General features: G+C 36.9%; 1 protein-coding gene across 1 annotated transcript in view; it reads left to right on the top strand.

Annotated features, from left to right (window-relative positions):
- The window catches only part of Ankrd17 (ankyrin repeat domain 17), a 142,630-nt gene that overhangs the window by 80,308 nt on the left and 34,941 nt on the right, over nucleotides 1–27,381 (top strand). Inside the window, 11 exon segments of the mRNA XM_028881891.2 lie at nucleotides 149–236; nucleotides 2,586–2,713; nucleotides 3,487–3,630; nucleotides 3,965–4,067; nucleotides 5,503–6,255; nucleotides 10,478–10,626; nucleotides 21,284–21,395; nucleotides 21,557–21,702; nucleotides 25,306–25,448; nucleotides 26,035–26,248; nucleotides 26,738–26,913. Coding sequence (XP_028737724.1) covers nucleotides 149–236; nucleotides 2,586–2,713; nucleotides 3,487–3,630; nucleotides 3,965–4,067; nucleotides 5,503–6,255; nucleotides 10,478–10,626; nucleotides 21,284–21,395; nucleotides 21,557–21,702; nucleotides 25,306–25,448; nucleotides 26,035–26,248; nucleotides 26,738–26,913 — 2,156 coding nt within the window.

Here is a 27,381-nt window from a genome sequence, read left to right as displayed (position 1 = left end):
CATTATGTGATATTTAATATGCTTGGGTTCAGAATTAAGTTTACTTTTCCTTTTTTTTTTTAATGAAAAGATTAAGTATTCCCTTGCAATTAAATATGAGTTATACAACAGTGAGGTTTTTTTTGTTTCTTGTTTTGTTTTAAAACAGGAACATGAATCTGAAGGTGGAAGAACTCCTTTAATGAAAGCTGCCAGAGCTGGTCATGTTTGCACAGTTCAGTTCTTAATTAGTAAAGGTAATCTTATAGAGAAGTTTTTTTTTTTTCTTAACTATCTATCCAGAACTATGCTAAGGCATTTTGACCTTTGAAGGGTAAAGAACATTTTGTGGTTATTATATGATATGGAGAAGGGATGCTCCTAACATTAGTAATAAACATCTCATAATATAATATCTGTGAGCTACAAAAGACTATTACACCAAGTAGCACTCTTGAAAAGAAACACAAAGAAAATGTCTTCTGTGTAAGCTAGTGTTATGTTGAAGTCCTATTCTGTTTGTGTACTACTGCATTGTTTTCCAACATGGGTTTTTGTTTGTTCCCCTGAAGAACTTGGGGCAAGCACCTTTCCTACCTTACGTTGTCCTCTTTTTAAAAGATAGTGGAATAATTTTAAATTGAATGAAGAAAGTATTCAGAATTAAACTGTGATACGTGTCAAGTTACATGAAGATTTTTATTCATAATCTGCAGTTATTCTTTTGCATTTTTTACTGACCAAATAAACACAAAACTTTAAATTATTTCTTCAGTATTTACTATATAATCTGTTAAATCTTTTTTCAAGAATTGGTTTTACTCTTCATAACAGATTAAATATACTACTTCTAAAGCAAATAATAGGACAGAAATGATTGATAAGTGAAGGGCCATATGCACCTTGGAAATGTTTACTCTTTGTTCAGTAGTCTTCAAACTTCTTATAGATTAAAAAATCAGAAATAAATTCTTGAACAAATTATTCCAGGACAAGTTGGTACAGATTGGTGAAAAATGCATGATGGTGACACACTTCAAGACTGGATTTAAGTCCATAATTACTGCCCTCCCTCCCCACACTCTTTTTTTTTTTTTTTTTTTCCTGAGACAGGGTTTCTCTGTGTAGCACTGGCTATTGTAGAACTTGCTCTGTAGACCAAGCTGGCCTCAAACTCACAGAGATCTACCTGCCTCTGCCTCCCATGTGCTGGGGTGAAACACATACACCACCACTGCCCTGCCTTTTCTTTGGTTGAATTAATTATATTCTACCTTCTATAATGAATTGTAAAGGGTCTTATTAATAAAAAATCCAGAGCCAGACATGGTGGTGAAAGCTGAAAGGTCAGAGAAGCAGAACAAGGCACAGCCAAACTTACCTCACTAACTCCTCAGCTAATCCTGTTTCCACGAATCCTCAGACTGAAAGCCTCTCAGTCCTCACCCCTGAGGGTCTCAGTTGAACTGCTGCTTAATTCCTGTCTCCATCCAGCCATGTCCTTCCTGGGATTAAAGGCGTGTGTGCTTTTCAAGCAAAGGCATGAGATCTCAAGTCCTGGGGTTAAAGGAACATTACTAGATTTTTCTATTCCTTGTAATTTTTTAAAATTTAATGTATTTAAATGTATTTAATGTAATTATTAATATATTAAATGTATTTCAGTCATAGAAGACACCATTTCATGCATGCAATGCCCACAGGTGCCAGAAGAGGGCATCAGATCCCCTAGAACAAGTGGTACCTGTGCTTGTGAGATCTGTGTGGGTGTTGGGAACCAAACTTGGATTGCCTCCGAAGAGTTTCAAATATTCTTAGCCATTGATTTAACCATCTTTCTTTCCCCTGTATTTTACTTTATTAATACAATGATTGCCTTAGGTATGATACAACCTTGTATTATCTTTACTGATATATACTAAAATATTTATAAGAAAAATATATCATATTTCTGTGGGATTTGCTTTAGAATAATTCTGTATAGGAGAATTTTCATGAAAATGAGGATTATGTGAAATGAGAGGCTGTTTATAATCAGTGGAACTGGATAATGGGTATGTGAGGTTTTATTGCACTGTTGGCTTTACTCTTTATGATTTTTAAATTTTCCATAATTTTGAGCCAATGAAATGAGTCAGTGAGTATCACTGGGTAAAGATACTTTCTGCTTAGCCTAATGACCTGAGTTTAAGGCTTAGAACTCACATGGTAGAAGGAGAAAATGAACCTTTGACCTCCACGTGCATACCATGTTACACATGCACACACACACACACACACACACACACACATATATGCTTGTGTGCATAAACACTAAATGATTTGTAGAATTTTGCCATAATTGGGGCTGGGAAATGGATCAGTGGTTAAGAACACTTGGCATTCTTCCAGAAGACCTGGGTTCAGTTCACAGCATCCACATCAGATAGCCCACAGCCTACTGTAACTCTAGTTCCTGGGGATCCAATGTCTGGCCTCCAAGAGCATCTACACGTACATGGGGCATAAACTCACACAGATCTACACATATACATATAAATTAAAAATGAATAATTCTTAAATTTTTTTATCACTCTACTAATATAGTTTTTCCATGTCTGTTTTAGGAGCAAATGTGAATCGAACCACAGCTAATAATGACCATACTGTACTGTCCCTGGCTTGTGCAGGAGGTCATCTGGCAGTGGTAGAACTGCTTTTGGCTCATGGGGCAGACCCTACTCACCGTTTAAAAGTAGGTAACTCGAGTGGTTAAGGCAGCATTATGAATTCCTCATCTTGAACATTATAAAATTGCCACATGTAAGTTGTATTTGTAATGACATTCTGAGTATTAGTTATCTGGCCTTAATATGTAGCTACAGTTTTCCTGCCTTGCCCACAGTCAGGACAAATCCCTGTCACCCGCCAGTCCCACAGCCGCTCAGACCCAACCAAGTAAACACAGAGACTTATATTGCTTACAAACTGTATGGCCGTGGCAGGCTTCTTGCTAACTGTTCTTATATCTTAAAGTAACCCATTTCTAGAAATCTATACCTTGCCACGTGGCTCGTGGCTTACCAGCATCTTCACATGCGTCTTGTGCTGTCGGCATCTGGCAGTCAGTCCTTCTGCCTTCCTGTCCTTTTATTTCTCCTCTCTGTTAGTCCCGCCTATCCTTCCTGCCTAGCCACAGCCGATCAGGTTTTATTTATTGATCAATCAGAACAGCTTGACATACAGACCATCCCCCAGCACAGCCAAGTGCAGACCATCTCAAACACCTGCACTCAGGCCCATGGTCCTAATCATCCTCTATGCGGACCTGCTGGGTAACGCCACAAAGAACCCAAGAAGGGCTCCCACAGGACATACAGAACATCCCACAGCATTAATATATTAAAAAAAAAACAAAAAACAAAAAAAAAAAAACTTTCCTATTAGATATATAACTTGAATGTATCTGAGACCTGATAGCTTTCTTAATGTACTAACTTTTTTCCCCTTCTATATTTGTTCTTTTAGGATGGCTCAACCATGTTGATAGAAGCAGCAAAAGGTGGCCATACAAGTGTTGTTTGCTATCTTTTAGACTATCCTAATAATCTTCTTTCAGCCCCTCCACCAGATGTCACTCAGCTAACGCCCCCATCCCACGATTTAAATAGGGTAAGATTCAAAGTTAAAGCATTTTATATTTCTTTTTAGCTATAATTTTCATTTAAATGAGATTATCTTTGTTAAGATGAAGCTCTGTATAATTATGCCAAGGCTATTGTTATTTGGTATAACATTTGTGTTCTAGATTGATGGAATTATGATTTCCTTTTTTAAAATTATGGTCAGAATAACTGGAATACATAGCCACTTTTAAAATAATTTGATATAAATATGTCATTGTCTGAAATGGCATATTAAGTATACATAGCAACTCTGCAAGTTATTCGAGAGCTGATGACGTGTGTACTAAAGAAGAAATGACTGTTATCACCCTCTTCCGTAGGCCCCCCGTGTACCAGTTCAAGCACTGCCCATGGTTGTCCCACCCCAGGAGCCTGACAAACCCCCTGCCAACGTTGCTGCCACTCTGCCCGTTAGGAACAAAGGTCAGTTATACTTCTAAAGACTTTCTTACATGTCCAGGTCAAATTAGAATACAAAAACTAGCCCTTCAAAATTATTTTTCACCAACAATGAATTTACTAAGTTGGTATCATTAAAGCTTTTTTGTTTGTTTGTTGTTTGTTTTAAACTAATGAAAAAACAACTTTCTGGGAGAGAAGACAGGGACTGAGAGACTCAGAAGAGACTCAGGTTCTCTTTCTGATGGAATTCTGATATCCACAATTTCCTCCAATGAGTAGTCATTTTTATTCATGTTAAGCCGGATACAATTGCATGACAATTCTGATCATTTTTATTTACCATTCCTAAGTCTGTAGTGACACGAGGCATAAAGATTAAGAAGTTGGATCAAATATTAAAATTCAATTTAAAGAACTGGTTTAACATAGATTTATATCTAGGACACTTTTTCCTCAACTAATAATTCAAAGATACATAAGATACACTTTCTTAGAATTCCAAGGTCCATTTTTTGACTTGTATATGTCATACCATGCCTGTTCTTAAGTATGTCCCCAAACATGACACCTACCAGTTTGAATCACTTTTTCTTTTGAAAAGTTTTACTTAAAGAAACTGTGATTTTGGCATCTTGGTTTTGGCTACCTGTATTCTTTTAGCAACAAGTATGCTAAGCATTCCCAGCAGTTGTTTCCGGTCACCACCACCAGCCTGTTGTCTTGGCATCCTTTTCAGTTGGTTGCTAAACCCGTTGGCCAGAGCAGTCTGTTTCCCTGGCTGTCAGAAGATACAGAGGGTGGCGTAGGCCAGCATCTTTTCTTTCAGGGAAACTAAATCCCAATTCTCTATTGGCCGTGTAGCTGTGTGACTATGTGAGTTCTATCTCTTTCCTTTGTCAGTCTTGAAGATGGTAGGTCCTAACAAATACATATATTTTAGTTGGATTTTAATTTCTTGGTGCATCTCAGTGGTTTGGGCACTCTCTGTGTGTATGTGTGTGTGTTTATCAAAGGCACAGACATTTATGAAGTGTGGAAAATCTTAATATAGACATCTAAATTTTCTCTACACCTTAATAATTTAGCTTAATTTTTCTGCTCTTATGATGAATATTTACATTCTGACCATATGAAATACCTACACATAGCCTTAGATTTGACTTAAACTGCACCACTTAAGTGTCACAAGCTTTCATCCCTCTGTTGTCTAATTTTTAAATTAGATATTGATAAATTCTAAACTCTACTTTCAGAGATGACTCTATGCACATAAAACACATACATTTTGTATTTATGATAGAGAAGGTGGACTTGCGTTTAACTACTTAAAAGTACATTTCACCTTCGTGGATATGATACCTTGGTGCATAACTGTGGGCACTAAACCTCCCAACAGTAACTCTGTAATGAGGATGCCATTCATGTGCACTTCTGAGGGGGTTTCTTTTTCACACAGCTGCTTCTAAACAAAAGTCCAACAGCCATTTGCCAGCAAACAGCCAGGATGTACAGGGTTACATCACCAATCAGTCTCCAGAGAGCATTGTAGAAGAGGCTCAGGGAAAGTTAACAGAACTGGAACAGAGGATAAAAGAAGCCATAGAAAAAAATGCACAGCTGCAGTCCTTGGAGCTGGCTCATGCCGACCAACTTACCAAGGAGAAGATCGAGGAGCTGAACAAAACAAGGGAGGAGCAAATTCAGAAGAAACAAAAGATTCTGGAGGAACTGCAGAAAGTAGAGCGAGAGTTACAGCTGAAAACTCAGCAGCAGCTGAAAAAACAGTATCTAGAAGTTAAAGCTCAAAGAATTCAACTTCAGCAGCAACAGCAGCAGTCTTGCCAACACCTGGGACTTCTTACTCCTGTTGGGGTTGGAGAGCAGCTTTCCGAGGGAGACTATGCACGCTTACAACAAGTGGATCCTGTTTTGCTTAAAGATGAACCCCAGCAGACTGCTGCTCAGATGGGTTTTGCACCAATCCAGCCTCTGGCGATGCCTCAAGCTTTGCCTCTGGCAACGGGTCCCTTGCCTCCAGGGTCCATCGCAAATCTTACAGAACTTCAAGGAGTGATAGTTGGACAGCCAGTACTGGGCCAAGCACAGTTGGCAGGGCTGGGGCAAGGAATTCTCACTGAAACACAACAAGGGTTAATGGTAGCCAGCCCTGCTCAGACCCTCAATGACACGCTGGATGACATCATGGCAGGTGGGTTTATATTGTTATGAGCAGGTATCAAATATGATTTGCTTAAGGCGAGTAAGAGTGTGCCAGAATTTTTTTTTTAACCATTACTCAACTTGAGAACTATTTTTGGACTCTTGACCCATTATGTCTTTAGAAATATTAGTGTTAAGAAGTTCTCAAATGGCTACAGGTCAAATTAAAGACTAGTTTATACAAGACATGACCAGATCTGTCTGTCGTAGATCAATAGGCTGGGAATCCAGGTTTTTCAGTAAGTGGATTGAGTCTTGGGTTTTTACTTTTGGTTATCCTTTTCACTTTTAAGTTCAGAACACTGGGGTTGGATTTTTGGCATTTTTGCTTCTGTATTCACACCAATAAAAGAAAAATTGATAAAAGTTGAAGTACAAAAGTATTAGGGTATATTAGGAACTCTATTTGTGATAAAAAGAAATACTTAACTTATTAATGTACCAAACTTGATGATGGCTATTTAAAAACAAGCAAACAACAATCAAAACAAACACCTTTACAACATTAATAAAGTACCAACCGAGTAGAGTCCGATTCTACTGTATGTCAGTGTTTTTATCCCCTGTGAATGCTAATGTATAGTCTGTTTCTGACTGTATTATGGAAAGGTATGTTCCCCTGACAGTATGGAAAAAACATGTTTTAAATGTGGAGCCAGAGAGTTTGTCTTCTATTCTAATGAGGATTGCAACTTAAGAGTTTTAATGCTGCTTATTTGGGACTGATTTTGTGAATTGTGTAACAGTAGAATGAGATTTCATAGGGCTATAGGTCATAAAGAATGCTCTGCTACCTAAAATAATTTTCCTTCTTCAGGAAGGAAACTTGATAAGGAAGGGAAGGGGGAGAATAAAGGAAATAAATAGTTGTTGAATTTTGATAATTTTCTTTTGATTTCTTCCTACTTTTTATTTGTCTTTACCTGGATAATTTACTATTTCTAATTTGAAACTATTTGAGAAACATTTATTATGATGAAGTCATACATTAATATAAGGTTCATTTTTTTAAAGGAAAATATACTTTGTAGTGTTTAGCTATTTAGGTTGAGATAATACAGAAACCGAAACAGGTAATGAGGTAGATTTTGCATTTCAAAAATTGGTATAGTTTCCCAGTCCTTTTTTTTTAATCTTCTCAGCAATATGTGGTATGAAAACCTCTGCTAGTCTTAAGAGTAATATAAACCTATATCAGGGATAATTGTTAGTAGTAACTAATAATAAGAATTGTAACAATCTTAATACAAGTATAGATTTTTGAGACCTAAGTCCCTATTAATCATCACTAACTGGTTATGTTACCTAATAAACTTGAAAGACTTTAACATTGTATGACAATTAGCTCACAGTAGTTATAAATCCAAAATTGATACCATGTTCATGGCCATTAACTTAGATTATAATTCTCTATTGTATCAGTTTACTGAAGGATTATAGAATTAAGTGTTAATGAAATGAAAATTTGGGACGTTCTATACCAATGACTGTTGGAAAGTTGGTTTTGATGCACTATGAGACTTTACCTGATGTACTTGAGCATAGTTGTCAACAATTTGGTGATTGTAAAATTTTTTAATTCTGATGAGAATTATCAGATGTTTGTAAAATAGCTTTTTTATTAATTCATTTATTCCCAAAATTTCTGTGTTCAAGGTTGTTCCTTCATAAAATTTTTTCTTTGCTTTTTTTTTCCTTTTTTCTTTTCAATGAACATAAGATTTTAGGGATTATGACCATTTACTATTTTCTAAAAAGGCATCTGTATCATGCTCTTCATGTGGGTAAAGAGACATACCCCAGCAGAAAAAGAACAGAATTAAAAATAATCTTACTGTCTACCTGCAGATGATCCCTACCTAGTATCTCAATCATATTCACATGTCTGCGCACATATGTGCACGTACAAGCACACAACTTTTTTCTATATTCTCCTTGTTTGAATAACTTCTGATCATACTTGTCCTTTCAGCTGACTAAGGATCCTTTCCATTCCTTATTTGGGCTTCTTGAGTAACACAACCTCACTGGGCCTTCTTTCCCTAAGCACTGTCCCTCTATTTCTTAGTTCTCACTTGTTAGGTTTCTCCTAGGACGTTCTCCTTCGGGTGCTGAGCTGGCCAAGTCTTCAACCCTCCTTATTCCTCATACTCACCAGATCAAAACTAGGCACTTGTTTAACCTCTCTTAACACGTGCCCCTGTTTTGTCTTGATGACACTGTTTCATTTCTGCTGTTAAAACCTTTCAAGCATGCAGTTTTCCCTCTCTAAATTGAATTTTAAAATCTAAAGAAAAAGAAAAATTCTTAGAATTTAAGGTTTTTCCTCTTATCTGTATAGTAAATGGTTGAATGATGAATAGTTAACTTACTCTTACTTGATAAAACAGTTTGAAGGAAATGAGGCTTCTTTCTTACCAACTTTAGATGAGAAGATGAAAACAACCAATTTAAAACAGCCCACAACAAGAAAACTAGGTTTAGTAGGTTCTTTAAAATATATTATTCTAGTTGGAATGGGGATTGAAATTTAGACATTTACCTATCTTTCAACCCATTTAAATTAATAGAATAAAAGTCAGTGAGGGCTAAGGATATCTAGCTTAGTTGATAGAGTGCTTGAATAGCATCCATGAAGCATCCTGGGTTTGATCCCTAGGACTCCATAAAACCAGTGGTGCACTCCTATAATCCCAACACTTAGTAGGGCGGAGGTAGCAGTAGCAGAAATTCAAGGTCATCTTCAACATGGAACCTATCTTAAGAGCTGTAGATTATATGTGATTTTGAAATTTATGTATAGGATAGGAACTTTCAATGAAATTATTTGATTCTTAAATCTGTGTGTGCTCATGAGCCTGTAATCTTAGCAGTCTGAAGTAGACTCAGGAGATCAGGATTGCAAGATTAAAACATTATCTATAAAGAAATCACTAAGACTATCAAAGTCATTAGATCATTAGTAGTAGCACATGCTCCTTCCTCTTGATCTGGTTCCTTAATGATTCAGATGTTTTGTTGTTGTTGTTGGTTTTTTTTGTTGTTCTTTGTTTTTCTTTTGACTTTTAAGTGGACTAAAAATGTAAAACTATAGAATGTGTGTTGCTATAATGTACAGTGTATGTTTGTGCCTGACCTAAAGATTTTGTGTAAAGTAGATTTCTTAATTGATAGTCGTGTTTATAACTGTTACAAGATCAATTTCACTATTCTTGGCAAGATAAATTCTTTTGCCTGGTTTGAGACTCAGTTGTGACTCTCTGTTTGTGTCTGATGGAGTTTACAGTACTTGGGAATACACATCTGCACTCTCTTCAGAGATTACTATTCATGATTAAATACCAGGGCAGCAGCATTCTTACTGTGGGTGAAGAGGAAGATGTTCACACATGAACTACAGAATTGAGTTGTTGAGAGAACAAAGTCCCTTAAGCTAATTTTCAGTTTATTCTCTGCCTTTGTCTTTAGCATTATTCTCCCACCCTAAGTACAGATCTAACTAGACATTATTTAAATCATATATGTGGGTGAAATAAGATTACAGTGGAATCCTACATAGAAAAACAAGAATCCATATTGGGAGGATGATTGTGTAAATATACTTATTTGTAGCCTAATCTTAATTTTGTCCTAAGTCAGTGTGATTGCCAGGTGGGATATTTTATTCCTCTCAGAATGATTTTTAATGTGAGAAAATACATAGTTGAAAACATACTTGAAACACCAGGGCCTTCAAAGTTACCATTGCCCTGTAGTGCTTAGTAAATATGTGGTGTTTGAAATAGTTGGACTTCTGGGATCTTCCATTCCAACGGTGAAGTAACTTTTATTTACTCTACAATACAAGGTGTGAAGTTTGGAAGTTTAAAAAAAAAAATCACCTTTCTTTCTTTTATTCTTGACTATTTTATCATTTATTCCTTTTCTGTGTAATTTTAGTACGCAAAATATTTTGTTTTCAGGATTATTTTGAATTAAGATTTTTATGGTTACTTTCATTTAAAAAAGAATGTGTCTTTCAGGAGGATTATTGAATAGGAAGTGTATCATTCAATATACGTTCTAATTTGGGGCTGTCCACCAATCAAAAATCATCAGAAAATTAGTTATTAATGTTATAATAATCTCTTATAGACATTTTTAAAGAAGTATTTCTTACTCTTTTTTAACAATGTTTCGTCCTTATTAAGTGCAGTTATTTTGTTCAACAGCAGTCAGTGGAAGAGCATCTGCAATGTCAAACACTCCTACCCACAGTATCGCTGCTTCTATTTCCCAACCTCAGACTCCAACTCCAAGTCCTATCATCTCTCCTTCAGCCATGCTACCTATCTACCCTGCCATTGATATTGATGCACAGGTAAGCTCCACAATAGGAGAGATGGTTTCCCTGGAATTACACCACCTTTAAATGGTAACCGTCTTAACACCTTACGAAGACTACAGATACAGTTAAAAATTAAAATCCAATTTAAAATATTACCAGTTCAGGCATGGTGGCTCACACCCAATCCTAGCATTTAGAAGGCTATGACAGAATTATTTGAGTTTAAGGCCAGCCTGGGCCTTCATAGTTAATGCCAGGCCACGCTGAGCTAAGGATTAAATTTAGTTTAGAAAGTACTAGAATATAATAGAAGTAATTTATGTAAGATTAAAATGAAACCACCACGGTGATCCTAGCCGTTGGGAAGTAGGGTCAAGAGGATCATGAGTTCCGATAAGGTTGGCCTCAGCTGTGTGACACTGTGAAGTTAGTCTAGGCAGCATGACGTCCTGTGTCAGTAAAACAAATATTAGGATTGCTGTGTATTTTCCTAAATAGGTAATCAATTATTTATCAAAGAAAATGCTGGGAGTGTAGAGAACTTACGGAGTACTTAAAAGTCCTGGGTTGAGTCCCTAGCCTCACCAAAAGGTGATACTGAAACTTCATGAACTATATGTTTCTATACATTATATATTCTTAGTTGCATTCTATAACTTTTCCCCTTGAGATAGGGTCTCCCTATAGCCTAGGCTGGCCTCAATCCCGGCAATCCTCCTGCTTAAGCCTCCTCAGTGCTGGAGTTACAGGCATGAATCACCATTGCTGTGGGATATCTTTCTGTACACTGTGAATGTGTTGCTCTGGTTGGCTAATAAGTAAGCTACTTTGGCCTATGGCAAGGCAGCTTAGAGGCAGGCAAGAAATCCAAGCAGAGATACAGGAAAGAGAAAGGTGGGATGGGAGAGAAGCCAAACTGCCGTCCAAGGAGCAACATGTAATGGGACACAGGTAAAGCCATGGAACACATGGTGATACATAGATTAGTAGAAATGGGTTAATTTAAGATGAAAGAGCTAGCTAGCGAGAAGCCTGCCATAACCATACAGTAATTACTATAAGCTTCTGAGTGATTATTTTATAAGTGGCTGTGGGACCTCAGGGCTGTGTAGAACACAGGAAAACTTCCAGCAACATACCATACTTGCCTTTATATCGCTTTTAAAGATTATGATGAAATTATGTATGGTATGAGGAAATACATAGTTTATGCAATTTTAGCTGGTAACAGATTGCATGGAGGAGATAGAAACACTTATTTCTTGGGATTATCTGAAGGAATATGTGTATGAGTGAAGAATGATACTGTTATGGTTTAGAAAGCTTGAGATCTGTTAAGTAAGCAGCTCTATTAAAAATTAGTTGATTCCCACTCAGGAGGCAGAGGCAGGTGAATTTCTGTGAGTTTGTCTCACTAAATAAATAAAGAAAATTTAGTTGATGCAGGACGGCAAGGTTACTCAGTTTGATTCCTGTAACTCACACACTGGAAGAAGAACACCACCTCCTACCAGCTGTCCCCTGACCTATATGTGTGCTATATCATGTGTTCCCACACAACACACGTACATTTTAAGATGAGCACGAATTCCCAGGGCAAGATGGGATTGGCAAATTTAGCTTGTTTTATCTTGAAAAAGGCCAAAAGGTGGCAGGCATGATGTCACAAAGTCTAAAATCCCAGCCCTTGCAGAGTAAAGGCAGGAGGACCAAGGGGTTCCTTCTATGCTACATAATAATGAATGAAGTGAAATTAAAAAGAAAGGAAGGAAAGGCTAAGAAGTGTAAGTTAGGAGAGACTATTGTAAAAGGTAAGAATAAGAAAATGTTTGCAGGGTATATTTGTAGTATTTTGATTAATGCCTGGGGTAAGGGAAGTATATTCTATTAAAACTTCCAGATTTTTATAAATTTTAATTTCAAGAAACTGTATATACCATTAAAACCATGTACTTCCAAGCTATGAGCGTTCCTTTTTTATTAAAATTTTTCATATTGTTTTATATGTGGGTTTGTGTTGTTTTTGTTTTTGCTTTTTTGTTTTTTGCTCTTTTGTGTTTTTGCTCCCAAATCTCACACACAGAGGCTTATTCTTATAAAAATGCCCAACCTTATCTTGGCTTGTTTGCCAGATTTCCTTAACTTAAAAGTATTGTGTCTGGTTTTTTGCCTCTGGCCTTTTCCCTTTCTTCTGTAACCTTACTTTCTTACTCCAATGCTGATTGTGTAGCTGGGTGACTGACCCCTGATGTCCTCCTTTTCTCCCTCCTAGATCTCCTCTTCCCAGATTTCTCCTTTTGTTCTCTCTGCCTGACGGCCCCAGGTATCCTTTCTCCTGCCTTGCTATTGGCTGTTCAGCTATTAGGCCATTGGGTGTTTTAGACAGGCACAGCTTCACAGAGTTAAACAAATGAAACATAAACAAAAGTAACACACCTTAAAATAATATTCCCCAATGGGTTTGTTTATCCTTAGACAGGGTCTCACTCTGTAGACCAAGCTGCACTGAAACTACAGAGATCCCATGCCTCTGCCTCTTGAGTGCTGAGATTAAAGGTGTGTACTACCATGCCCAGGCTTATTTTGTTTTGCTTTTTTGCTTATGTGTTTGTTTTATGTGTGAGTGTTTGAACTGCGTGGTTTTGTGTGTGTGTGTGTGTGTGTGTGTGTACGTACACGTACCACAAATGTGCCTGGTCTCTGTGGAAGCCATAAGAGGGCATTTGAATTCCTTGGAACAGATAGCTATGAGCTGCTATCTGGGTGCTGGGAATTGAACCAAGGTTTTCTACAAGAGCAGCAAGTTCACTTAATCACTGAACCCTCTTTCTAGCCCTAAAAAAATTGCTGGGGAATATTTTAAAGAAATTACCTAATCCTTGGATCAAGTCACTGCCATTACTGTCCTGAAATGAGATTAATCATTTTGTTTATTTGTCACATTGCCTAAGGAGGACGAAGGCTAGGAGCCAGACTCATAGCTGTAATTGTTGTTTGTTTTATGTGTTTGATAGCTATGAGTCTTGTCCTAGCTTGCTTCTTGGACTCATGTCTTCTGGGTAGGTAGAATTACAAGTGTGCAGCACTATTGAATTCAATAAGATACCAGTCATGCTGCATAGCCTCTTTTAAAACTATGAAACCCACATTCATTTATATTTATTGTTGATCAAATTGTGGAATTCAGTAAAACTTGGCATTAGATGTACATTATTTCCTTTGAGATTTTATCTTGAGACTATTGCATTTGACAAGAAGTATGTTTTGATTTTTAGGGGACCAAGAATGAGTCCTTATACAAAGTTAACTCATGTTTTCAAAACATTTTCATATAAAATGGGTCTAAAACTATGTGTCCAAGTTTGAATGTGATTTTACTGAATTAAGTTACTGATGATGCAATTCACTCATGTTACTGTTTAACCAACAATCCTGTAAGTTAACTGAGAATTTACATAAATTAAAATAGACTTTTGTTTACATATAAAGATTTCACTATGGCTCCTTAGAAATATGGCTCAGCAGTTAAGAACACCTGTTGCTCTTACAAGGGTTCAGTTCTTACGCCCACATGGTCATTGACAACTATCCTTAACTCTGGTTCCAGATGATCCAGTTCTCCTCTGGCCTCTAAGGGCACCAGGCATGCATGTGGTGCACATAAATGTAGGCAAAGCAAAGCATGGAGGCCTAAAATACATGAATATAAAAAATTTTATTATCTGGTTCCTATTTTGAGGCTTTTTAAAACTTCTGTTGCATTTTTGTCTAACATGAGTTAAGTTTGAGTGGTTATCTAAATACAGAAAATTTTTTTAATCTGGTGGGAAAAAACAGCCAAAATTATAATTATGACACTTCTTCTTGACTTAATTATTGAAGTTAATTTAAGGAATTTGCTTCTGTGTCAAGCAGATACTTCAATAAACTTTTTTAAGAATCCTTTTCTTTTTTTCTTTTTTTTTTTTTTGGCACATTCTTCTAAAAATATTTGATACTAGAATAAAAATCCCATGGACTCTGATGTCGTGAATATTTTTGTTTGTATGACCAGACTTTGCTGGAACACACAAATGAAATACTGAAAAGTCTCAAAAATCCAAAAAAAAAAAAACAAAAAAAAAAAAAAAACAAAAAAACTGTAAAATAGAGTGTCGAGCTCCTGTGAGAGATTAAACACTTTCTAATGGGATAGAGTCTGATTCTGTTGATGTTATTCAGAGGTGAAGCGGGTATATTTGATCCCTAGCATAAACTGAGCAAAAGGTTTCATGAAGCAGTAAATAAGATGGAGATTAAACTTGGGTACCCCTGAATTAATTTTTTTTTTGATTTTATGAAATTTGATTGACTCTCATAAGCATTAAGTAACTATAGGAGAGGACTAGTTATTTTGTTTATGGTGTTTTAACACTTGTGTAAGCCTCTTAGCTTTGTTATTCTCAAACTGTTATGAGCTTTTCTTAAATTAGAAGTAGTAATGTGAGAAAAACGAATAAAAAGTTAGTATACATTATTTCCATCCCTTATTATTGTTATTATTATTATTATTGTTGGTGTGGGCTGGGAATGTGGCTCAGTTGGTAGAGTGCTTGCATGTAGCATACACGGAATCCTGGGTATGATTCCTCAGCACCATATAAAACCTGATATGTTTGTTGGTACCTCTAATGCCAGCATACAGGTTGAGTGAGGAAAACTAAAAGTTCAGTGTCATCCATTGGTACATAGCATATTTGAGATTAGCCTGGGTTACATGAGCTATTAAGTTTAACTTCTCATACATCAAGACTTAAATTATAGCTAAATGTAAATTATATTTAGGCATAGCAGTTCATCCCTGTGAGCCTAAAACTTAGAAGGTTGAAATAGGAGAATTATCTTAAGTGGACTACAGAGTGAGACTGCCTGAATACTGCCTCCCCAACTCCTAAAAAGTCAAACAAGATTGGGAAGTATGTGAGACCGTGTTTGACCTTCAATCATGTAAATGTTAGTTAGATGTTTTCTACATTCTTACCAGGTTTAGAGTCTAGAGAAAAGTTTCACTGTAATGATATAGTAAATAATTGAGGAAGTGAAGAAATTACGTGTAATATACATTAAGGCCTTCTATGTTCTGGGTATGTTCATGTGCCTATAATCCCAGCATTTGGAAGTCTGAGGCTGGAGGACAGGGAGTTGGAAGCTAACTAGCCTGGCATGTATAACAAGACCCTGCCTCAAAATAAAAAGTTGTTTCCTTTCAAATTGTAGCTTATAGCAGTTGGAGAGATGGTTCAGAGTTTAAGCTGGTTTCCAGCACCCACATGGCCCTCACAAACTGCCTCTAACTCAGATTCCAGGAGAATTCATACCTTTTTGTGGCCTCTTCAGCACTCAAGACAGAGAGGTCCTGAGGGCAGCCTACATTCATAATGACACTGTCTCATAGAAAAGTGATATGCATTCAACTGCTGCTTCATATGAACTACTTTTAGAAAACTTACTAAGTTTAGTTTTACTGATTATTTTCATTTATTTGATATCCTGAAATGTTAGTTTATTCCTTAAACTTACACATAATCTGGCAGTATAAAAAGATGAAATATTTGAAATTGTAAAGATTTTTTTTGTAGGTATATAAAAATGTTGAGCTATTTCAGTCTTGCCTGGTTTTAAACATAATTAATTTAATAATAACAAATGTATTTCCTATAAGAGTTTTTCAACCTGTGCAATAATTAGCTCATTAAAGGTTTCATTTTGTACAGCACTCTCACATATTCTTGATCCTTTGCATTATATCACATGTATGGCCATAATGTTACCTGCACATTTCTTCTCTCACTTAATTCTTGTAAATAATTCATAAGGTATTTGTTTGATTGATTGTTTTTGAGACGGTTTCTCACTGTATAACCTTGGCTGTCCTGGGACTCACTGTGTAGACAGGCTGGCCTCAAACTCAGATTCACCCCATACTCACCTTCAATCTGAGTGTCGCCACCCTGCCCTGTTTTATAAATCATACATACATGCTTTTTTTTTTTTTTTTTTTTTTTTTTTTTTTTTTTTTTTTTTTTTTTTTTTTTTTTTTTTTTACACACACCCGTTCCTCCCAATCCCCTTTTCTTTCCATGTTTGAGACTTTTACTTTGGGTACTTGATAAGGAAGAAAGTAACTGCTTGGCCAGTGTGTGATGTTAAGTCCTTAAAGGATCCTTCCTGTACTTTTCCCTCTCTGACACTTAATTATTTCTGTTCACTGTCAGTCATTGTTAATATATCAAACTATTTCAGTTATTTTTACTTATGGGTTGTAAAGCCAGGTACTATCAATTTGGAATTATGTTACTGTTTGGGGAATAGAAGCAATCTTTCTGAACTTTAAGTTCTCATGTTATCTTAAAAATATTTGTTTCAAGCTGGGCGGTGGTGGCACACGACTTTAATCCCAGCACTCGGGAGGCAAAGCCTACCTGTGAGTTCCAGGACAGGTGCAAAGCTACACAGAGAAAACCTGTCTCGGAAAACCTAAAAATAAAAATAAATAACAAAAAAAAGTTTTGTTTTTGTTCTTCACAATATGAAAATGGAGTGGACCTTCTCGTTTTTGTAACTAACTTTAGTTCCTTAAAGAATTTAACAGCTCTCTTTGCTCAGCTTTAAATTTTTTTTCACTTCTCAAAATGTATAGTTTAATAAGCTTTTTAAAAATAGTTTGAACTTAATTTCAAATCGACTCTGTACAGTATTTAACTAGATCCTGTAGAAAGACCCATATTTACTTTGTAAACCTGAGATTCTGGAATAGAGCACTTGGGAAAAATGATGCTTAAAATTAATATTAGCTTAATTTATGCTTTGAAATGAGGGACACTATATATTATTGATCACTTGAAATTTTTTCATTGTTGTCTTTTTCAAATTTTGTATATTTTTGTGTCTTTCAGTTAGACATGAATATTATAATTTACCCTTTAGTCTCAAAGAATTTTTAAAACTTTTAAACCAAAATCTATTGGTGGACTACATACAGTTAACAGAGAGGACACAGGACGTGGGTGTTTAACAGCCTCACGCAGACTATGTTAGATAGGCTTTGGGATGCAGTTGGAGGAGTTTGCTGTCTGAAATGTCCTTCTTGGTCTTTGAAAGCCCATCTCTAGTAGTTACCAGTTCAGTGTGCCCATCAGAAAATTGTTTCTCTGAGCATTGGTTGCCTTTTTCTAAAATCAGACAAGGTTTCTTTTCATTCCTTTTTCAAAATATAAAACTTGAAATGAAGATCATATGTTGAAGCACAGAACTGTCACTCATTGAAGTTTCATGTCCTTCTCCATTGTTGTAGTTGGTGCATCTCTCCCTTGTGGCCATCCCTGATCTCTGCAGTCAGTGGCTCTTCTGCAGAGCAGCTAGTGCGGCTCCCTCTCCATCACTGACTAGTAGGCTTTTTCTCATTTCTTGACTCTTGATCAGTTTCACTTTTTGTCTTGATTTTAGTTTTTTGTAATGGAGTTTGGCTTTTACAGTTATTGGGAGGGTATGACTTGTATTATGTAAATATTACTGTATAAGAACACTATAAATATTTAAGCCTGTTAATAGTCTTTGAATATGTGAAGGTTTACAGCTGTTGTCATTCATTCAACATTCAGTTAATGTATTCTGGACAAAATATTAAATGGTAGGTTGAGAATGAAAATATAGTACATGTTCATTAGGTTTTCAAAAGTTTAGTGGGCTGGCCATGGTGCACCAAATATTTCATCTCAGTGCTTGAGAGGCAGAGGCAGGTGGACCTCTCAAGGCCCACCTGATCTATATAGTATGAGCCTATCTCAAAAAAGAAAGATTTTTGGTTTTTGGTTTTTTTTTTTTTTAAGTCTTCTGAAGACAAAGAAAATGGTGTGGATTGTAATAGAGATATAAACATATTATCAAAGAGAACAATAGAGTTTGCCCGATACTTGTACTCTCAGTAAGTTCAGGTGGGATTGAGTTTCCAGGCCAGCTGCAGCTACATAGTGAGACAGATTTCAAAACAAACCACAAAGGAAAAATAGAGGCATGTTTTAGAACAGTTTTAGTTACCACATTAAAAAGTAAAAAGAGCAGAGTATGATGTCACACTCCTTTAATCTCAGTACTCAGGAGGCAGGTGGACCTCTATGGTCTACATAGGAAGTTCTAGGGTAGTCAAGGCTTCAGAGTGAGACCTCTCCCTACCCCAAAGAAGGAAACTCACCCTAATACCTGCAGAGGCAGGGGCAGAAGCAGGTGGATCTCTATTAATTCAAGGCCAGCTTGGTGTACATAGAGAGCTCCAAGACAGGATTGCAGAGACCCAGGCTCAAAATCAAAGAAAAAAGAAAGCAAGGAACCCCACTATAAAAAGGAATGAGTCATAAAGCTGTTTTTTTTTCCCCGAAATTTTATGTCATAGGTTACGTCTTGAAAATTGGTGTATATGTTGAGTTTGTAGTTAATAGTGATCCCATCATTTTGCTTTAACTAAGAATGGTTTTAGTATTCAAAGTCCCTTTTTACAGTGGCTTTTCCCACAGAGTTCTGTCAGCTTGTTTGGTACAGTACTTCTCAATTTTAATATGAGTTTATATTGGAAATACTTTTATTTATATTTAAATTTTGCTACATAGTTGAAAAACACATTCACATGTTCATTTTCTCAGACTATCTATTTATTAACTTAAAAATAATTTTAAAATGGAAGCAGGCAGATTTCTGAGTGTAAAGTCAACCTGGACTACATAAAGTGCTTCAGGTCAGCCAGAGCTGTGTAGTGGGAGTCTGTCTCAAAAGCCAGGCAGGGCCATGTTCTCATGCATTCCCAGTACCCGTAACTATCTGAAGGAGTGAGAGACCCACCCTCCTGAGCTTTATAGTGGGACCCCCTCTCCAAAAGAAGCACCCCACTAGCCATGCTAGTCATATATTACTCGAGAAGTTCAGCTCTGCAGCATCATATCACAATTACAATCTTGAGTAGTTTTCAAAACATAGTGTATCCGATGTTTTAGTCCTTAAAGAATTTGGGGCCTTTATTTTTAAACACAGCCAAGTTACTGAAAACAATGGTTTATTATTTGTTTTCAGGTTGTTTTTTGGTTTGAGGCTGGGTTTCTCTGTGTAGTAGCCCTGGCTGCCCTGGAACTGGCTTTGTAGACCAGGCTGGCCAAAAACTCAGAGATCCTCCTGCCTCTGCCTCCTGAGTGCTGGGATTAAGGGTTTTCAAAACTATGCTCAGCACACAATTTTTAAATTTTAAGGCTAAATAAAAAAATTTCAGTGTGATTTTTATGGGTCCAGCACAACTAATTTGGTCTGTATACAGAAGATTCTATTGATTTTCTGCATGTTGTAAACGTTTTTTTTTTTTTGCTCTAGCTGGTAGGACTTGTATCCCTGGCCCCGTGTTCCTGCTCTTGGTGTTGTACCTGGTCTGTTTTTTGCCCTCTGATAATTTCCTCATGTACATGGGCTGGTGAACATCAGCTGAAGACACCAGAGGGATTCTCTGCTCATCTCCAGAATGCTCTGTAGTCCTTCCTCTTTAAACTCTGTCCTCAGCTAGGCTGGGCACCTGCTATTCCTACATTTGCATTCCTATGTTTTTGTCCTTAGGAATCACTGTTCTGTACTGCCTGTTAACACACATTTTCAGAGAGAGAGAGAGAGAGAGAGAGAGAGAGAGAGAGAGAGAGAGAGAATGAGAGCGTGAATGTATTAGGTCAGGCATGGTGACACATGCTTATAATAGCAATAGAGGGGGCTGGGGAGATGGCTCAGAGGTTAAGAGCACTGCTTTATTCTTCCAGAGGTCCTGAGTTCAATTCCCAGCAAACACATGGTGGCTCACAACCATCTGCAATGAGATCTGGTGCCCTCTTCTGGAGTGTAGGCAGGCAGAACACTATATACATAATAATAAATAAATCTTTAAGAGAGAGAGGGAGAAAAAGATCTTGTCTCTCAAAAAAAAAAAAAAGCAATAGAGGTAGAGGTTGAAGGAACAATACAAGTTCAAGGCCAGCCTGAGGTACAGTGAGATTCTATCTCAAAAATGTAAACAAAGTTATTTGAAATAGAAACATAAATCTAATCTGTTACTCTGTTAATATATGGCAGCAAAATTGAATTCACACTATCTTTTATCAATTTTATGCTTGAAATTAGCATATGATAGAAGCCCATTCTTTTATCCTTTGGTGCCATTAATAATTGCTTATAAAGTTTGAGTGTTATGTGTAACTCTAGCCTAGAAAGGTCACTGAAGCTAGGCATATGGAATAGGCTTGTGTTTTCAGTGCTCTAGTGGTGTGGCAATGAGGAACAAACAGTTCAAGGTCATCCTCAGCTAAGGCAGTCCTAAGCTAGGAAGTTTCAGAACTACCACCACCAAAAAAAGACAAAGGAAAAAACAAACTATGAATTGGCTTCTTATTGGTGTAAGGGTCGGCAGTAAACCATATACCATACAAATGCTTCTTATAAGCCTGGTGGCATGCACTCAGGAAGGAGGCCTGAGGCAGGAAGATGGTGCATTCTAGCTAAGCTTGGGCCACATAGCTTGGTGTCTTGATGTAATAGAGGAGCACATATGTATCTGTGTTTTTGACATTAACACTGGAAAGTTATTTAAATAAACTAATTAAACCTAACGGCTTCTCTTTCCTTCTCTTCACAGACCGAGAGTAATCATGATACTGCACTAACGCTTGCCTGTGCTGGTGGCCACGAGGAACTGGTACAAACACTACTGGAAAGAGGAGCTAGTATTGAACACCGAGACAAGAAAGGTAGCCCTTATTTTTGTTGGTTTTACTTCATGCAAGGTTTGTGGGAAGTATGACTCTAGAAATAATTAGTTTATAGCCACATATTGGTGTTTGGTATATTGGAAAGCAATTGTTACTGTTTCTTTGCTTAGCATGTTGTAAGCAGATTTTTTTCCCCCTAGGTTTTACTCCACTCATCTTGGCTGCTACAGCTGGTCATGTTGGGGTTGTAGAAATATTGCTGGATAATGGTGCAGACATTGAAGCCCAATCAGAAAGAACCAAGGATACACCACTGTCCTTGGCATGTTCAGGGGGCAGACAGGAGGTAACATTTCCTCTTAGTGTAATTTCTCTTTCTGTTTAGCAAATATGTACTCATGTATTTGTTTTCCATATATGAACATTTTGCCCATTAGACTTATCAAAGTAACTCACATTACTACATATTAGCAAGAATAGGGTTAGTATAATATTCCAACAAAAGTCATATAATGTATACAGTCCTGTTCATCTGAAAATAGTTCCTGCCGTAAGAATCCTGTGTATTACATTTGTGTTAAGAGAAAGATGAAGCCATTCCAGATGAGATGTGCAGTGCTTATGTCTACTCATCCTTCCTCTTCTTCAAACAGACCAGAGGATAGGAGTTGATCATATAGGCACAAGAAAATCGAACCGTGCAATCAGTTTTGTGTCTGATAGCATTTAATGGTTAGCTAGTTAGACTAGTTTTAGAAGTCACTCTGTCATCTATGTTAGTTTCCTGTTCAGCTGGGAAAGGGCTTGTTGAACAAGCCTAACAACTCAGGAGCTCCACATGGAATGAGGGAAAGGACTTTATAAAGTAGTCCTTTGATCCCCACATGTTCACTGTGGTATTTGGTCCCATATAACACACAATAAAAATCAAAACAGTCTTAAAAATTCATCTTTTTCCCCTATCCCTTCCTTCTAACTAATCAGATAAGCTCGCTAGGTTTTTCAAAGCAAACTAGTAAAAGAAATGTTTAGAATTCCTATCCAAGAGTGAGAAATGTAGTAAAAAATGGCACAAATACATAAAAGGTAGTATACTCTTTTGTATTATAGATTAAAAATAAAGCATGATACACACATGGAGTGTTTTTTTGGTAGCTTTTTATTTAGGCTACTTCTATGGCTTTTTCCCCTTGCTGATAGAGTATATACAAAGGTTCATGCTTGTGATGATAGCACAGCCCCTGTTCTGGTGTATTGCTTCTTCCTTCTGGGTTTCATTTGTAATTCACAGTGGAGGTGGAGAGGGTCTTAAAAAATTAGCAGGGTGTGTTAGCCCATGCTTTTAATCTCTGCATTCTGTAGGCGGAGGCAGACGGATCTCTCTCTTAGTTGGAGACCAACTTGTTCTTCATAGAGAGCTCCAGTCCAGCCAGGGAGACAGTGCCCTCAACAAGAAAAAAAAAAAAAAAAAAAAAAAAACTTCTTTCTTAATCACTGTTCTATTGCTGTGAAGAGACATCATGACCACAGCAGCTCTTATAAAAAAAAAAAGCATTTAATTGTAGGCTTGCTTACAGTTTCAGAAATTTAGTTCATTATGGTCACAGCAGGAGCATAATGGCATGCAGGCAGACCTAGTGCTGGAGAGGCAGCAAGAAGAAAGAGATTCTGGGCTTCTGAAACCTCAAAGCCCACCCCCAGCGACACACTTTATCCAACAAGGCCACACCTTCTAACTCCTCTCAAATAACACCACTCCATCATGGCCAAGCATTCAAATATATGAGCCTGTTGGGGACCATTCTATTAAAATCACCACATTAGGTTCCTACTGATTCCAGATTAAAACTTGATGAGAGAAATTTTTGAGGCAAAATACAATTTTAAATTTTTAGTCACGGGGCTGGGGAGATGGCTCAAGAAAGAGCACTGGCTGCTCTCCCAGAGGTCCTGAGCTCATATCAAATATTTTAGTTTTAAATCAAAGAAATACAGTAACATCCTTATTTAAAAACACTAAGCCCCACTTTTGTGAGTTATTCATAACTAAAATAAAATAGGTGGGCTGGAGATAATAGTCATTAGTAAATATGATTGTCCAGCATATTTTAAGGGTTTCATCATCCTTGACCCCACAAGAAACTAACCAAGCCGTGACAACTTAAGATTTTCCTTTCTGCTACAAAACTTTACCTATAAACACATTGCTTTCATTTGGTGTCATTAAAACAGGTATAGAGAAATAATTGGTATGATTGGGAAAATCAATTCAACATAAAATTACATAATAAAATTTAGAAAAAAATGAAATTTGTAAGCATTTATTTTGACTTTATTATGTGACAGATGCTATAAAAACACTCAAGCCATTTAAAACAGATATGCTAGCTCATTCCTGTTACTGGCTTGTGCCAATGCCCCCGTACTTGGGAGTCAAAGGCAGAAGGATTGTTGCAAGCTTGTCCTCTATCAAGGTCAGTCATGACTGTATAGTAAGACACTGCCATTCAACAAAACAATACAAAATAGGCCAACAGATGGTCCAGCATGTAGAGATAATTGTGCCACCTAGCCTGACAGTCTGACTTTGATTTTCTATACACATGGCTAATTAATAAATGTAAGAAGAGGGGAAAAAAACAAGTAAGGTAGGTGGCTCCTTGTGTCAAAGTACACAAGAGACCTGCCTTGGTGAGGTGGATGGTGATAGCTAACTTGTGAACGTTGTCCTCTACCTTCCCACCGCATTCCATATGGGCCTGCATGCATACAGATTTATAATAAATTAAAAAGTAAAGCCACTTAGTATGGCTAGCTTTAATGAAAGTAACCTATAGCTTTATCTAAACAAATAAGGAGTTTTAACTGGTTTATCTCTGAGTGGCCAAAAAGCACTTAATGCGAAGTAATTTAGCTCTCAGAGAAATGGTCTTGAGAAGTAGAATCAGCCAGAACTCCTGCACTGTTGGTGAGGTATAACTAGTACAGCTGTTCTTTGGATCAGTCTGATAGTGTCTTAAAAAATTATGCACCCAAGATTCTTTTACCGGGTAAGATTTAATGCTGTGCCCACAGGCACAAAATATTATTAAGGTTGTTAAGGTAGTTAAAACATGGAAAAACATTTCAACTCTTCTGTTAGTTTAATAGCAAAAAAAATACTGATTGCCAGATGTTGTGACACACACCATTAATCCTAGTGCCTTGGGAGGGGAGGTAGTCAGATCTTGGAGTTTGCCACCAGCCTTATTTACATATTTGAGACCCTGTCTGGGAGTGGGGGTGATTGAAGATTTTAAAATTTTAATGCATTCATGATCAGACAGTTGTGTAGCCTGATCTGCTTGGGGGGCCCCTGGCAGTAGAATCAGAATCTCTCCCTGGTGCATGAGCAGGCTTTTTTGAGCCCACTGCCTATGATGGGACACCTCCAGCAGCCTTGAGGCAGGGAGAGGGCCTTGTACTTGCCTCTACTGGATGTGCCTCCCCATGGGAGGCCTTGCCTTCTTGTGGGGAGGAATGGGGGGTAGGATGGGAGGAGGGAAGAGGGAGATCTTTGATTGGTGTGTAAAATGGGTGGAAAATTTTTAATGAAAATAAAATATAAAATTTTAATGCATTCATATGTACATATAAAATAAATCTTATCTAATGCTTTCCTTGTAACTATATGGTAAAAGTGATAAAAAAAAAAAATATTCATTTCTGAATAGCCTGCCACAACATCTGAGGTCTGAATCTTCTGTGAACATTCATTAGATTTCTAAGCTTTTTTTTTTTTTTTCAGCTTGAGAGCTCTCTGTTGACTTAAAAAAAACCTTATTGTCTAAGGCTGTAAAGATGAAAGAATCTCATTTTGTTACATACCAGAGAAAAAATGACAAATATACCTTTGAAATTGTCTTGACTTTAGAAAGCATATTTCTTACCTTTTTTTTTTTCCTACCAGGTGGTGGAGTTGTTGTTAGCTCGGGGTGCAAATAAAGAACACAGGAATGTTTCTGATTACACACCTCTAAGCCTGGCTGCTTCTGGTGGCTATGTGAACATCATCAAAATACTGCTAAATGCAGGAGCCGAGATCAATTCGAGGCAAGTTAGACATGTTATTAAGACATGTAGACAAGTAGACATGTTATTAAGAATATTGTGCTGTAGATATTTGGAAATGTTATTTTAGTGTTATAAAAACTTTTATTAATTTTAAAAACTTTAAGTTGAGAATTTAAAATGTTTTATGTAACTGAAAAATGCAAACTACTGTTTCTTAGGGAACTAATGGCAATATCTTTCCTAGTGTTTATTAAATAGTCAAATATTTGCTTCATCATAGGATGGAGAATTCACGCCCTAGCTTGTAGGTCTCTGAGAAAGTTTTAGTAGTATCTCAGAAGATTCAAGGTCTGAGAAATATAGTTAAAATTTTAAATAATCCTACAGAAACAAAGAGTTTCAGCCAGACTTGGTAGGTGGTCCACTGCTATAATTGAAGTGCTTGGGAGGTTGATCATGAATTCAGGATCATTCTTAGCCACCAATGGCCAGTTAGAAGCAAGCCTGGACTACAGGATACTCTTTTCTCAAAAAACAGAATTTTATATTCAAAGTTTCTTTTAGTCATTGCTGTATCTCTGCTGTGATAAAAGTTTGCTTTTGTTTCCCCATATTGTTCCCCCAGAACTGGTAGCAAACTGGGCATTTCTCCACTGATGTTAGCAGCTATGAATGGGCACACAGCTGCAGTTAAGCTCCTCTTAGACATGGGCTCTGACATAAACGCCCAGATAGAAACCAATCGGAACACTGCCCTTACCTTAGCCTGCTTCCAAGGAAGAACGGAAGTGGTTAGTCTTCTGCTTGATAGAAAAGCAAACGTTGAACACAGAGCTAAGGTAAGGAAGATGCTGGAACTTTGTCAGATCTTTGTTATGATAACAAAATACCTGAGAAATCATTTTAGAAATGGAAAAACAGGTTTATTGTAGAAGTTACGGTTTTATTACTTTATTACATTAGTCTACTATATATAGTTAAAATTCACTTAGGAAAATACTTGCGCATACATTTTTATAGGCATTATTGATAGGTTCAATAGCTGAAAACAATGCAATTTTGAAAGGACAGGAAACATGTAGTGTCATTCATATCATTGGACTTGGATCTCATTCAAATCCTTTTTCCCATACTGATTTTAGGTAAAATTAATTTTTTATTAAATATACCTCAAACAACTGTCAGTATAAATTTATGAATCTGTAGAAACTATATCATATTGCTCCCTCAGATTGTTAACATTTTGGCTATTTCTGGTCTCTTCCATAGTTTTTTTTTTTTTTTATTGTTTTTTTTTTTTTCATTTATTTATTTTCCATTAAACCTAGACTGGCCTCACACCACTAATGGAAGCGGCCTCTGGTGGGTATGCAGAGGTGGGCCGAGTTCTTTTGGATAAAGGTGCTGATGTTAATGCCCCTCCAGTGCCCTCCTCAAGAGATACAGCTTTAACCATAGCCGCAGATAAAGGGCATTATAAATTTTGTGAACTTCTCATTGGCAGGTATGTTATGAACGTATCCTATGTAAATGTTAGAATTCTCTGGGCAGTGTCACTGTGTAAACAATCAAATGTAATTACTTCTGTAACTTACATTTTCCTCACTCTTACACTGTTTTAGTTGACAGTAACTATTCAGTATCAGACAAGGTGAAGGGGAGTTGCTAGAAGCTTCCTGCCAGGTTTCAAGAAAAATGCTTGTCAAAGACCAGCTAGCTATAGTGGCACACACCTTTAATTCCAGCTCTTGGGAGACAGAGGCAGGTGGATATCTGTGATTTAGAGACTGGCCTGGTCTACATAGTGAATTCCAGGACAGCCAGGGTTATGTAAGAGACCCTATCTTAATAAATAAAACAAAATAAAATCTTAAAGACCTTTGTGTGGCATCCTACATATTTGGTTCTGAGTATTCTTAACTGTTATTAACAGTACCGTGAGTCTTACCTACCTTGATGTTAGCAGGACCCT

Source organism: Peromyscus leucopus, chromosome 10 (genome assembly GCF_004664715.2).
Source record: "Peromyscus leucopus breed LL Stock chromosome 10, UCI_PerLeu_2.1, whole genome shotgun sequence".
Taxonomy (NCBI): Eukaryota; Metazoa; Chordata; class Mammalia; order Rodentia; family Cricetidae; genus Peromyscus; species Peromyscus leucopus.
The sequence above is the reverse complement of the archived record's forward strand: the minus strand, read 5'-3'. Positions and strand labels throughout refer to the sequence as shown.